This window comes from Apis dorsata, unplaced genomic scaffold (assembly GCF_000469605.1).
Source record: "Apis dorsata unplaced genomic scaffold, Apis dorsata 1.3 scaffold_222, whole genome shotgun sequence".
Taxonomy (NCBI): domain Eukaryota; kingdom Metazoa; phylum Arthropoda; class Insecta; order Hymenoptera; family Apidae; genus Apis; species Apis dorsata.
In genome coordinates, this window is record NW_006263504.1 from 252271 (window position 1) to 267405 (window position 15135).

At 44.7% G+C, this 15135-nt stretch overlaps 1 protein-coding gene across 10 annotated transcripts in view; it reads left to right on the forward strand.

Moving 5' to 3' along the window:
* Nucleotides 1-15135, forward strand: part of LOC102681371 (dystrophin, isoforms A/C/F/G/H-like) — a 428634-nt gene that overhangs the window by 56761 nt on the left and 356738 nt on the right. For all 10 annotated transcript variants that reach the window (XR_004150464.1, XR_004150465.1, XR_421758.2 and 7 more), the window contains one exon: nt 14141-14352. Coding sequence is in view for 1 of the 10 variants with exons in the window: in XM_031510344.1 (XP_031366204.1) it covers nt 14141-14352 (212 nt within the window). In the remaining 9 variants the exon portion in view is untranslated. The remainder of the gene's footprint in view (nt 1-14140; nt 14353-15135) is intronic.

A 15135-nucleotide genomic window follows, 5' to 3' on the forward strand; every position in this document is an offset into this window, starting at 1 on the left:
CGGCACATACTTCTACCGCCATTCGAAGATCCAGCTTGTTTCCTCTCTCGTGCCTCGAGTTTCTCGAGATTTTATTCCCTCGACCGCGTGTTTTCCTCGTTCTTTATCCGATATGCGCTTCCTCCAGTCGTTTTCGCCTCAACTTGAATCATTTACGCTCCTCTTTCTGGACCTCTCCCCTGCTTTTGCAGAAGACTCGACTGGAATCATACAAAAAAAAAAAAAAAAAAAAAAAGAAAAAATAAAAAAGCGTTTCCTTCGAATCCATCCGATGACAACCAAGCGTAATTAATGGAGCCTACTGATTGATGAATAAGTCAGCTGTCGGGCCTCGAATGTTTTAAGTGTTCCCGGTGACAGTTAATCGATTTCCATGGCACAAAGCTGGATGATCGGTCTTCGCGGTTCGTTTGATGTTCCTGGTTAAACGAGTTAATGGCTTTGGGAGTCACCGATCCATTTTTTCGTCCGTTCATTCAAACTGCATGCGCCTGTCCGTACCGAAACGAGGGGGGCCTCGATGGATGCCTCGTCCACGTGATACAGGTGTATTTGTAAGAGAGGCTCTCTGGTCGTCATTTTTCACCCCACGGCGCGGCGTCGAATCGAGGGAACGATTCGAACGAGTCGCAACACCTCCATTTTCAATCAAAATGTTTCGCCATGGAATCAAAACGATTCCATCGATATCTTACGTACACGTGAAAAGGGATCCAAGCGATTGTTTTTCTCCAAACTCGATCCGTATTTCGAGAGCCGAGAAGCCATTCGAGAGAGAGAGAGGAACTAGCGATTCCTTGTATTTACACTCGTAATATCGTGCGCTGTTTCCCTCTCTACTGGATTCGCGTGGACGTTGAGGGAAGGGAGGGTCGTGACGCGAAGCACGAGATGTGAAAATCGTGGAAGAGAAGAGAGAAATGCACGGGAAATACGACGGAGCGGCCGTCAAGCAAACAGGTATGCTTCAGAATCAATATTTGCTCGATACACGACGGTACTCCACTCTGAATGCATCCCTCGTCACACAGGCGTGCACGAACACACGCATGCCTCTTACTCTCTGCCCGCCTCTCGCCACTCTTATGTGACACGACAGCCAGTGGTTGCCACGTTTCGCCTCGTGGACTCGTACGGGGACGGAATCGGGTAGTTTCTCGTGTCCCGAAAGTTGGATTTCGCCTCTGCTCGATCATCCTCGCTCGGCAAATATCTCGTTGTTTGCTCCTTTTGTCTCTCGTCGCAGCCAGATAACGGCATTCTCCATTTTCTTTCCGCGCCTCGTCTTCTGGCAATTTTCTTTCGGCCCAGGGATGGCTCTAACCCCTCCCCACGCTAACGGGGAACTAACCAGGATTAATTCGATTACTCCGACTCGTTTCTCGCATTTTTCTTGGCCGACCAACAAGTTTTCTTTTTCTTCTTTTTCCGCGTCTAAAGTTGATAAATTTCTGTTCCACCTGCTCCCCTCGGCTTTACCCCGATCCCCGATGATTATTCTGCCGTGATATTAAGCAAAGTACCAAGAGTATACGGAATATCGTCGAGAAGTTGCTCGAATAAATTGCGTTTCACACCCCTAGTTTCAACTTGCCCCTCTTCTCTTTCCGCTGCCCTTTTCTTTTCGGCTTTGGGACGAAAGTCGTTAAAAGTTTTTTGTCCGAATTAAATTGGGCTCGAATCGACAATACCGTTTCCACCCGATGTTGCTCCTTTTAAACGCCGACAGTTTTCGTTTCGTCGCGATAACGAGAAGGGAAGAACCGAGGCCGCTTTTAAGAAGCTTTCGAAAAGGAGCTTGATAGTTGGAGAGAAAGATCCTACGACTTTGTGATTTATTTTGTATTATGCAACAAGTGTAAATAACGGCACGATGGTGGTAATAATAATTTCCTTGCTCGCGAAAACGAAACAACTATCGAATGAACAGATCTTTACCGCTCGTTCGTGACGAATCTCGTGATCGAATCGTTCAATCTCTCTATCTTTTTCGAAGAAGACCCATACATAGAGGAGCCTGGCTACAGTTAACGTGCCATGGATCAGTTTAATTGCACACCTGGAGTTTCCAGATACATGTACGTATACACATGGCGGCGTGTACACGCGTGGTCGGAAATTGCCGTTGGCGGTCGGGAATGCCTAAATGTCGATAATCACTTGAACGACAATATTCCAAATTCGGCGCCAATGGATATTATTTGTGCTAAACGCGTTCCGCAACAACCCTTTTCCTCCGTTTCTCGCAACGCACCTCCTATGATACAAAGCGTACAATATATTCGAACAACGTGGAGCGAGCGTGGAGTAACGTTTATGAGTATTATTAGATCGAGGGCCTCCAGGCAGTCGGGTATTGCGGGGTTTCTTTATCTGACACTCTTCCGGTCAGATTTTGCCAGCTTTGTACGCGAAATTAGCTCGTACACGATTTAATCTCGAATAATTTCTCTTCTGTGCTCGATAAGAGTTCAAGCAGAAGTTGTTTAAATTATGGACAGGGGGGGAAATTTATTAATCGGATTTGATCGAAAGGAATAATATTCACGTATAATTTAACACGCAAGTTTTTGTTTTGTAGACTCTCTATTCATAGTACTCTCAAACTCTAATACGGGGTAATAAGTCAAGGAATAATGCAAATAATGCAAATATCTCGAGGCAATAAGAAACGAATTAATACCATTTCCACGATAAACGATATTTGATTAATTCATTTTTAAAAGAAAGGGAGGAAAACGGAAGAGGATAATAAATTATGCTATAGAGACAAAGAAAATTATATTGTTCTTATGAAACAACGCATCGTTCATCTTTTCTTTCACGCATTGCCGAGATTTTATTGCTTGCGATCGTAGAAATTTTTGCAACCGATTCTTGTTAGGAGAAAATTGGCGTACGAATTTAATGAATTTTTTAGCACTCTTTGATTCAATTGCGATGCGTTATTACAGACGTCTGCAACGAACCGACGAAACGTGTTCACCGAACTTTTATTACGTTCCCGAATGATAGATTGGATGAGCGAAAAATCCTACCGACCGGTATTCGCCGCTCATTCGAACGCATCGAATCTCGATTCCTTTCCCCAAGTTTTTTAACGCTTTCTTCGAAAAATGCGCGCCGTATTTGTGCACCGTATTTCGCTCGTACATCATCGATATCGAGGATTTGCAGAGTCGTTTTTTAACACATAAAATCAACACAAAGGCGACGGTAGAATGGTGGAGGAGAGATACGTACGAATTTTTTCCCCAAACCTCGAAAGCTTTTGAGTTTCGTATTCGGTGCATTTTTCTTTACGCGACGGTGGATTTTCGTTCCATTGGGATGCAAGAAAACGTTCTTTTTTGTAAATAGACGACGATCTTCTTTTCAGGAGAGAGAGAGAGAAAAAAAAAGAAATGTACACCTTTTTCGGTTGCACTAAATTTTTTTTCGAAAAATGGACACGACGTGGATATCTACGCGCGATCGGTCATCTCGAAAGAGTATAAAAAATATGGGAAAATAGGCACGTATATACAGAGAGAGAGAGAGAGAAAGAGAGGGATGAAAGGGTGGAACGAGAGTAGCAGCGCGTGCACAGGTTGGAATTTATCAGAGCCGGTGTCGCGGATCACCGAGGGAAAATATATCGTCATACCTAGGGCGTTATCGATCTCGACACACACGATAAAGTAGTAACGAGACCCGTAAACTAAAAGCACCAGCTGGTCGCCCCGCCATTTTACGAGAAAATGCAGAGTTCTTTAGCATCGAGCCGATGTCACTTCGTATTTGTACGCCCCGGCGATGGAATCGAGCAATGTCCGCCTAGATACGGTTTCATCTCCTTAAAGTGGCGCGACTATATATTAAGGTCGTCTTCCTCGTCGACCCGTTGTCAAATGGGATCCGGCCAATTCGATTATTCATTACGGGACGAACTCTGCTTCGCGAGCTGTACCCAAGAAATTTCTCAATAATTCAATGTCTCGTATCGAATTTTCGTAACAAACCCTTCGATTAAAAAGATCTCGTATATCATCATATAATGTCCTCATCCTCGTTCGAAGAAAAAATCAAGCCACCTGATTTCACGCGCCAAGGCAAGACGGAGTATTTTTAATGAGAATCGCGAGGATGCGCATAGTATCTTCGTTCGGGTAACGTCTGCTGTCGAAAGATGTGAAGCAAAGGGGTGGGGATCCTTCAGTCGAGGAGTGAACACTCGAGAACCCCGGCTATACGGTTAATTATTTACCGGAGTGGCGAGGGTGAGTTCCCTTTTACGCTGTGTTCGAGCTCGTGCGTCGTCATTGTGCCGTGTGCGTGACTCGACGAGAACCGACCGTGATTTCGAATTTTCCAAATCGAAGAATCAAAAATTCTCGTGAGAAACTTTTGCTAATTTACGTGGCTGGTTTAAAATTCGCTAAGGGGAGAGGATTATCGTTCAAATTTCGTCCCCGCGTTTGTCGGTTTTACGACTAAGTAAGCGGTAAGGTCTGGCAAGTTGCAAGATTAAACGGCGGGGCTGTCGGATGGTCGAGGAAGATGAGGGGGACAGGGAGGAATGATGGAAACAAAGCTTTCGGGAGGAGAAAAACGAGAAATTGAACTTATCCGTTAAGACGATTGTTGTCGGGTTACAAAGTTGTGCAAGTCCGATTTTAGCTTCCCTCAAAGTCCCCGCAAACGTTTCTCAGAAAACGTTTCCACGAAAATTTTTGTTACCCAAGAATTCTGGAGGATAAATATTTTCGTGATCTCTTTCTCTTTCAAATATTTGCAATATAATCGTATAAAAATGATCCCTTCCAAATGAATCGGTACATGAACACAATTATTTGAATCTTCGATGGATATCGAATATGATCTCGAATAACTTTCTACTCCACTCGGATAGTTTTCGCCAAGTTTCAATTATGCCCGACATCGACAGAATGTAATCTATCTTCTCGACATTCCGAGAGACAAGCTCTCGGTGTGGACTCTGTTGAGAAGCAATAACGGACAAACTTCTTTCGCGAAGAGATCGAAATCCGAGAGGGAAACGGGCTCTCTCCACTCACTCTCGGCGGCAGCGTGGAGCACAACAGATTTTTCGATGGTGTCGGTGTTGGCCAACGGCCAAAAAATCAGCGGAGTGCATTGGAACGAGATGGTAGGAACAGAGAGAGAAGCCTGGCGAGGACGAAAGAGAGAGAGAGAGAGAGGAGAGTGGTAGTATGCGGCACAGCATCCGCACGGAACATATGCATAACTATCGTGCGTCGTTCGCCGCCGTATCGACGACACACGCATTCCTGAATTATGCATACGCCGTCAACCGAGCCTCCTGTTTGCACACCGCACAGTGAACGTGGGTCGAGCGCGCGTGTAGCCGCAGTGAGAACCGCCAGTGATCGTTCCCGCGTCAAATCCACGCTTCTACTGCGAGGGCTGTTTAAGACGATTGCGTAACACAACCTGTTCGAGGTCTCGAGACATGAATGCCGTCGTCGAATTACGTATGCATCTATATCCGTATAAAAGCACACCTCTATCCCTGCACGCGTTCATTATCGCCGTGTCTCGTCAATTCGCTCGCTTTTTGTCGTTCAAATTTTTCCATTCTCTTTCTTCCTTTTCGTCTCATTTTTCTCTCGTTCCAACGAAGATATTTCGCAGCCGGAATATATCACGCGTTTAAATATATTTCACGCAGGCACAAGTTTTCTTCGTCTCTCCTTTTCCTCCATCCCGGCTCGTGAAAAGATGGTCCCTCGTCTAATTTATTCGTTTCATAAGCGGTGCGCTCAAAAAATAGGTGTCAAAGAGATACCTTGATAAATATCTTATGAATATGTTAATTCCGACGGTCGCCGCGATGAAAAATGAGGAAACTCCTTTGCACCCCGTAATCTTCCGTACAAAAGGAGCACCATTCCCGCCGTACCACTTCCTTAAGCATATGATTTATATTCTTTGCCGGAGAGAGAAAGAGAGAGACTTCAGTTCGCGCCTTTTATTCGTACGTTTTTCACCCGGTTTTATCGCTTATGAAACATATCGTGAGATGCGTTCTCGCCGTGGATTTGTTCTGCAATGTGCCGCATTGTGGTTTTTGATAGACCTTTTAACACAAGAGCATTGTGTAACATTGAAACGTGGCGAGAATTTCTTAAAGGCGAAATTTCCTTGACACCGTGAACCATTGGGCTCGATTTCCACGGTCGAAAAGTGCAGAGATATATATAAAAATAGGACAAATGCATTAAGCAGAAAATTTGTATTAGAAGACATACAACAAAATATTTTTTTCTTTGAAATAAGAATTTAATTATTTTCAAATAAATTATAAGAATTTACAATTTTTCTAATTTTACATGTAGATTATATTTCTGCAATTTAGCAAGAAAAATATCGCGCATAATACTCGGAAGATGTAATACTACGTTTAAGGAAACGAGAAGCTTATGGTAACGTTGACGTATTTAATCTCGAAGCGATGAACCGGAACGCATTGTACCGGTTCTCCGATTTTTTTCATTTTTTTCGGCTTATCGTAATCTTCCGGCTCGGTCCCCCCCTCCCCATCCCTTGCCGTTAAACTTTTTACGCCGCCTCGAGGATGGATGGATTTATTAAATCTCTGTAATTTCGACCTACAAGTGCCCCATCCCTCACGTTCACGAAGTTGCGTCGTCGTCGTTCGAGAGGAATCGCTCCTCGCCGCCGATAAACTTTTCCTCGCCTCGGCTCGCCTCGCCAATATTTAAATATGTCCCGTAATTTTGCAATCTTTGCTCCGCCATTTCCGTCACGTCTTCCCGCGAAAGTAATTTTTCTCCACCCATCCTCACCCTCTCTCCGCCCTCTTCGTTGTCTTCGTGCTTTCCAGGGAACGCGGAAGAATCCCCGGAAGAATGAGATGGGAGTGTCTTACGCTGATAAACAGAAATTCTCGTTCGAGGGACATCGTAATAAAAAGAAATCCTATTATCCTAATATGATAAGGTTTAATGGATCTTGGTCTTCGAACCTAACCTCTGAAAAGAGGGGAAAGAAGAAGAAAAAAAAAAAGAAAAGGAAAAAAAATATAATCACGAATTCATCCCCTCCTCCCCCTAATGGATCTCCCCTTTCAAAGATTCATCGAAAAAGCCACCAATTCCGGATTTCGCATTCGCTCCCTATACCTTTTCCACTTTAAATTTTTTATACGGAACGAAGGGATGGTGATCGGGTGGGATCATAACGCGCGAGCATCGAGAAGAGGTTGAGCATCGAGAGAATTTATTTTCAATCGAGGCCACGGAGGATACGAATGCCCGTCGGAGGCGAGGAGGATCGAAAACCGAACCCGGTCTATCACTTTTATTTTCCTCTCTCTATCCCCACCGGCTCGAAGTCCGAGTGGAATCGCTTCCGCGAAAGGGAAGATTAATTTCTCGCGGTAAGAGAGCAGCCCTGAATTTCTCGGCCGGGGGCGAGAAGGGCGGAACAATTGCCTTGGCAAAGACGAGAGATTCAATTACATCGAAAACGTGGGGCAAAAGGGCCGTTCGCTCTGCGTGAAGCCAGATTAATTCGTCCTTTGCCATGATGGTTCCACGGGGAGAGAAGCATCGGTCCATTTTCTTCTCTTCTTTCCTTTTCCTTCCTCCTCTCCTCTCTCTCTTTCTTTTCTTTTTTCTCCTCTCCTATTTTTTTTCTTTTTTCTTTTCTCTTTTCCATCGCTTCGCTTTCGATGGAACGTTTAACAGGTTTCGTTGGAGCGAGAAACTGCACGCGTCGTCAACTCCATCAAATTAACCATCGTTGCTCGCAACATTACAGCGCGCGCGTAAAAGTTTTTACAACCAAGTGTGCCGTTTGATTCCGCGCCGAATAAACGGCGTTCCACATTCGCTTTTTATCCAATTGAATTAACTCGTAGCAAAAATTCCACGGGACGAGATCGCGAGAGGCGAACGTGAAATTTCGCGTAATTGATATCAAAGTTTAATGAACGATATTCGTGATAAACGGTATCGCGGGAATGAAATTTATCGGTGCACGCGACACCATTAAGACGATCGTGTTCACGGAAGGTGAAGTCAGGTGTAAGCAACATGTTAGGAAACGTGTTGCTTCTAAGACGCTATTCGATGCGGGAAAGGGGGTGGTAAAGTACCGGTAAATATTTAATCGCGCCAACAGGTATACGGTTAGAGGCGAAATTAAAGTCGAAATAATGAAACGAGGCCCTAAAAGCTCCTTTCATTTTTAACGATTTGCTCTAACCGTAATGTTCATCTTCTTTATAATTTTACCGATATTATACGATTTACAATTAGTCGCTACTCTCACTCGTTTCCATGAATTTAATTAAATATTAAAATATCTCCGAAAAAATATATATATATATATATTAGGTAACGAGTCATTTTCCCCATGTTCATGAATTTTTTAATCTTATTTAACCGTTAATTTCATGCGCTTCCATCGATTTTTCTTCCCCGATCTCTTTTTCGACCACGTTTTTCAACCCCGTTATTTAATAGGATAAAAAGACTCGAGTGAAATTCAACGTTGCACACGTACTTGTTTAAACATTTTCCGTGCTTAGGCAGCCATCACGTACGAGCGCACGGATATAACGTACACACCGTTTATAGCGGAAACTGAGGTCAAAGTAAATTCAGTTCATCGTGATGGTTCTTGGTTGGGAAGATTACGAGATAATCGTGACGTTGGATAATTTTCCAAAAGAATCGCACAGGGAAATGAGGATAAGTATTAAAAATTCGGAATTTCACCTCCTCCTAAGTTTCCAAGGGAACCTTTGTATTCTGCTTTGTAAGAAGCTACGTGGACGCTTTATTTTAATTCACCATCCGCTTACAGTTCCGAGGAGAGGAGGGTTGTTGCGGAGAAAAGCCTCGCTCCCGGTTTATCCACGGGAAATCTTTTAATCCTCTCCTACCTGTCCTCGTCCGTCATGATTTTATCGATTCATTTACATTCGTATCGCCGCCGGATATCTATTTGTTTTATTGACGGCAATTTGTCTGGCTGAAACCGGTTACCGGCCACGGTTCGAGTTTCACCCTCTTCCAATACGATTTATACGCTTTGTACCACGCTCTTTGGACGCACGAAACTCTCATCTACCTAATTACTTTGATTCCGTTAATGGCCATAGAATAGTCGAAGAGTATGTATCACTTTCAAACCGCTCGATTCCAACCTCCTTCGTTCTTTTTCGATTCGAATAAATATTTATATAGAAACATTTATAAAACGTTTTTTAATCGAACGATCACGCGTCTCGTGCGATTATCTTGCTCGATTCAATTTTGTTATATTTCTTGTCTCGCCTGTCAATTTCGCCCGATGATGATGTTCGACGGGTTTCGAAACTTTGTTTAAAAATACGGCCTTTATAAAGCGGTTGACAGGCGTTGCAACGCGAACTCATCATGATTTATCGTAGCAAAATAATTTTTTTAATCCCCCCCCCCTCGATTTTATCCGGCCGTTTATCCCGAAACGACACGGATCGACGCGATCGGGATAAAGCTCGGAATTAAACGTGTTAATTTTCAGACGGGAACAACGCGTCCCCGCGTTGAACCTTCATTCGATTTTCCGCTTGGTTTTCTTCGTCGCTTAACGACGACTCAAACGCGAACACCGGATACGCTGGCTGGTTGCATCGAAATAGCTTCCACTTCTTTTTCTCTCCCTATATTCTTTCCCTCTCCCCATTCCAAATTTCTTTTCCCCCTTTGCAATCAATTGCACGTGTAATTAACCAATTAATCATTTCCATTCTACTATTTTCTCTAAGCTCGCCTAAACTTTCTTCTCCTGTAAATACATCAATCGACGATCCTCGCGATCATTTCCTTCGATTAAAACAAAATCATCCCCCTCGATCGTTCCTCGCTCCATTCCAGTGGCCGAAATATATAAAGTTCTCTGGGAAAGGGAAAGAAAGAGGAGGATACTGCGTTTAGCGGAACGCGGAAGGTCTAGAATTGTCCCGACCATTGGGTTCCGGCTCGCAGAGTACAATGGGCAGGGCTGGCCTTTGGTGGAAGAGTGTCAGAGGATGGCGTCGCGCAATCTATCACTCTCATTCACTGGCTATCCCTCCACTTTCCCTCCACCAAGTTTCTTCTTTAGTCTTCTCTCCTCTCGGTAGGAGATGGTTCCCCTGCTCCGTACTGTTGCATCACTTATCCACCCCACTTGGCGGACGAACGAACGGCCGAGCTAAGCTCGCGGCGCGCGGTTTCCCTATTTTTCACCGAGAAGTGGGCTTCAAGCACCTCTGCCCGCTTTCTCTCTCTCACCGCCCGTTTCTTCTGGCCGCGCCTCCATGGAATAAAACTACTGCCACCGAGAATTGATGTTTCTCGCTGCAAATTCGTCCTATTTTTCACCGCGTACCACCCCACCGCGCCACTTGTCTCGGCGGACCTACCTACGTACCTGCCGCTAACAAGGGATTTCTTTCTCTCTCTCTCTCTCTACTTTTCCTTCTCTCTCCTCTTTCTTCCCTCTGTACTCTTTCTCCTTTGCCCACCGACTGGAAGCTCGTCTTCCATGGCGCGCCTCGTACGTGCGAATAAATCGCTCGACGCGCGTTGCGCCGAGCTTTTCTGTTTTTACAAATAGCGGTTGAGAGTGGGGTGTGGAGCAGCCAGCCCGTTTACGTCTCCAAGAGACGTTGAACTTTAATAATTCTTGTAATCGAAATGGATATAGTCGGAAATTAGAGGTTGGAAGAATTTCTTCTTTCAAGTCAGAATATAGAAATCCGTAACAGTTTTGGACGAAGGTATTCGTGATGATTGTGATCGACGCGAGAAGATACCGGATATATCTTTGTCTAGCCACTCGGTGGCAGGGGTCGAGTCGACGCTTCTTGTTAGCTTTGATAAAGAGGTGACGCGTTTTCAAAGGGCAACGTTGGCCAGGCGTCTGATTCCCGTTGACGGTACGCCGTTGGAAAAGTTCCACCCTTGTTGCCGTTGTTACGGGAGCGCAATAACTCCCTCTTGGCAGCTGCTGCGGCGACAAGTGTTACGAATGTCCTCTTCAGAGAGCCTCACCCTCGCTTTCACCATCACGGTTTCGCGGACCCAGCGCGTTACGAATTCCGTGTTTGTTAAAGGAGAAGGGTGGGTGGCGGTTCTTTCAACGAATACGTAAAACCTTCCACCGCCCATTGTTCTCGTACGCGCGGTATGCCGATTCGACCCTTAATTGGACAGAAATCGAATCCTGAAATTCCGTAAACCTCCCTCCTCCCTTGCGATCCGCGAGGTTAGCGCCCGGAGATCCCTCGACAAACGACCCCCTACAAGGGGAGGAGAAGTTATATTTGATTTATTCCGCCTAAAAACGCACGACCCACCCCCGCATTTTCCTCTTCTTCGCGCACGCGAAATTTTTTCCCCCCCCTTTGCTCCGCGTGGAGATAGAAAAAAAAGAAGAAAGGAAAAAAGTGATCTTGACGAATATACGAGTCACGTATGAGTGTACACGGCAGCCGCTAAAGCCCCTAAAGAACAAAAGGCGAGGAGAATTTTAAGCGCGCGGTTTCGTTTCTTCCCGCCCTTCCCGCGGTGGCGGGATTTCCTTCTCTATTAGCATAATCTAACGGGGCCCAGAGCCCGTGTTATAGAGCTCTAGAAACGGGGAAGAAGAGAGAGCTCTAGATGCGCGCGAGCTTTATGATGCGAGCATTGTTATTATGTATTTTAGCTTGTAACTCGAGTTGGCCGACGTAGTTGCGACGGGAGGAGTATCCAACTTCGGAATGCGAAAAGGACTTAGGGGTAAGGTGAACTTATGACGGGAGTTCGAAGTGTGCTTGGAGGTTTGCGCGTCTCTCTCTCTCCCTTCCATCTTGCTCGCGTTTCGCCAAGTTTGCGTCTCATCCAAGGGAGGGGAAGAGAGGGTAGGGGGAGGGTGCAGGTGTACGTACGCAAATACACGGATGTATCATGGAGTTTCGCGTTACCTCATAAATCGGGCGACACCGGTCCATCGTTAATTTCGCCGTTTAACCTTCGAGTGGTAACTTTGTCGTAGTGTGTGTATATATATGTAATAGAGAGTGTGCAATAGAGAGTTCTTCGAGCATCTCGTCGTTTCGATCGAAGGATCATCTTACCATTGTTTTATGCTATTGTCGGATATTGAATTGATTTTAATCAAACATAAATTTCTGATATATATTCTTCTCTAAGATTTTTTTTAAGATTGATTAAAGTAGAGATATTAAGGAAGAATTTCATATTCGTGTCGTAATTGTGCTCGTCCGTTCAACTGTCTCTTCAACTATTCATCCATCCTTATCAAAGTTTACAAGTATCCTCGAAAGATGTTCCCCGAGTTCCCCGTAAAATTTTAATAAATTACCGGCAAATATTTGAGTCTCGAGGAAGAAATTCGAGGATGGATTGAAGCGTGAAGGAGAGGTCAAAGGAGAGATGAGACGGAAGTCTTAATACGCGTATTAAACTGTTGGCGACCGGGGAAAATGTTTTCCGACGGTCGCTTAAACGGGAGAAAAAGGGTTTCGAGGGATACGTTAAGATGCGTTGCCGACTTGCTTCAGAAATATTTCTTCGCTCTCATGAGTAATTACACGGGCAAACGAGTTCCCGCCATTCGTCCCATTTCCTTTAAACCTTCCTCCATTTTCTCCGACTTCTGGCCTGCCGACTGCAGGCAAGAACGTAACGAAATTCATCAGTAAAAAAGAGCTTGCCCCTCCCTTCGGTTGTTAAGATAATACCACGGCCGGTGGATATAAAAATATATAAATGGCAAAACTGAATTCAGCTCGGGTAAAGGCGTGAATTACGATCTCCAGGGGCATATTTTCGCGTATCGGAATACTTTGCTCGTTCTTTGACGCCCGAAGCAGTTGGAAACTCGAGAAGACGTACAAATTATTCTTTCCCTTAGCGCGAATCTCTGTGCATAAACAACGTTTTCGTTACTTTACGCGAATCTAATGCTTTCGTTAATTAATTATATCTCTCACGACATCGAATAAATCCCGCGAATCGATGAACAATAAACATTCATGTTCGATCATACGCTCGATGAGTGAACGTTAACGAGATACGCGAAAGGAAGTATGGAAGTTTCGCGATTGAAACTAATTGGTTTCCTTTTGGATCTTATTTTTATCACTCTGGTTTAATTATCGTCTCGACCAGAAGAATATATATTCATCCTGACTTATCAAATTATCGACGTAAAAATTGCACCAACGATAATAAACGAATAGAGATTGCCGCGATATTCTAGGATCCGTCTAATTGGACTTCCTCTCGAAATGTTATCTAGCGGAAAGCGGAGCGGAAACGGGAGGGGATATTTTCAATCGCTTTCAATCATCGGGACAGTAATTTATGGAATTTCGAACGGCCAATCCGGCCTCGTTTAAAGTTCTCGAGAGAAGTGTTGCAAATCGACCACCGCGAGAACGAATTCGTTTCGAAGTTTTCGATTACATTAGAGCCGAGCATATTAAACGCATCTTCTTCAAGATTCTTCGCTCGAGATCTTGATGCGAGCTTCTCTCTCTCTCTCTCTCTTTCCCTCTCTTTCTCTTTCTCTCTCGCCTTCCCACTAACTCGATTCGAAACGAGTTGGGAGGATAAACTTATAAACTATGAAAGTTACTTTCCTATTCAATGAATTGACCGCGCCCTCGATCCGGGTACGTGCCTCGAAACCGTTCCGTCTCCACTTCCTCCTCCCCTCGCTTCAACCCCACTCTTTCCTTCCCTATTATCTATTGCCGCGCGTGAGAAAGAATACAATGTTATCGTTCGACCGGAAAATTACAAGTTTTCTTGCTTTCTCTCCGCGAGACGAACGTTCTACATCGTGCTCGATAAAAAACGAATTACGATGGTTTTTGATATAATACGCTTGATAAATATATTCCGTTTAATTTCGGACGTGGATCGAGGTTGGATAATTGAATTCATCGATGGCATTGAATTAGAATCATATCGTTACCTCAGAGATATCAAATTTTATCAGGTTTGAATAGAGAGGATAAAGAAACAATTTCGTGAAATATTTATAATCAACGCTCTGTTTCTCGTTGAATTAAACGTACATTTAACGCATGTTTTATTGTCTGTTTCAGAAGTGGAAAAGACCGCAGGAGCAGGACCGGGGGCATCGGGTGCAACTGCGGGGGGCCCTCGGGGGTTGACACCTTCCCCTGCCCCCTCAACACCCTCGACCCCCGTCACCACCACTAGTCCTTCGGTCTGCACATCCTCGCCTTCGTCCTCGCCTTCACCCTCCTCCTCGCCCTCTGCTCTTGTAGCGGGCTTTGACAAATCGGTGCTACAGGTAAGCCTCCTCTTGCAATTTCTCGCCTAACGCGCGCCTACACGTTATACGCCGATTTTTCTTATTATCCGTCCACGTCGTAACAATTTTACGATACACGTGAAGGAAATTTGTAAACGAGTTACGTAGCAACAGATGACGGTATTTCATTTTGAACAGCATTTTATAGGCGACGATAAATCATTTTCACCTTACCTTCTTTTTAATAAATCGTTTCACGAATCCTCGACGAGACGATCCTGTCACGTGATGATATTTATTATTACCATCCCCAGTTTCGAGAGAGGTTGCGAAATTTTCGAGAATTCGTCTGGTAACCAACCCTTTGTAAATTGCGCGGAGCAACAGGCTGTATCGCGGAAACAAAGGGTCACACCGCCTTCCGTCCCGTAGCATTGGGAACGATAACAAAGAAATATGTCGCCCGTTAACCGGCTGATAATCACTGCTAGCCAATGTATCGTTCGATACATCTGGAAGGAAACGGATCACAGCTTTTGCCACGTAGACGTTTAATATAATGATAGATTGTCGAGCGAGTCACGATCGAATAGCACGATGTTCGACCAATCGAGAGGGATAAGATCGAGAAAGGTGTAACGGTGACGGAGTTAGTTACGATAATGCCACGAGAGCCAGCCTCGGGCCACCTTGGCTAATTAAAGCTCATAAATTACGGCTACGTGGAAAGAGAGTGACGAGAATATGGCGACGTAGCCGGACGGACGTGCCGGAGGGTGCTCGTGCAACTTGGAAGGAAAAAAAAAAAAAAAAGAAAGAAAA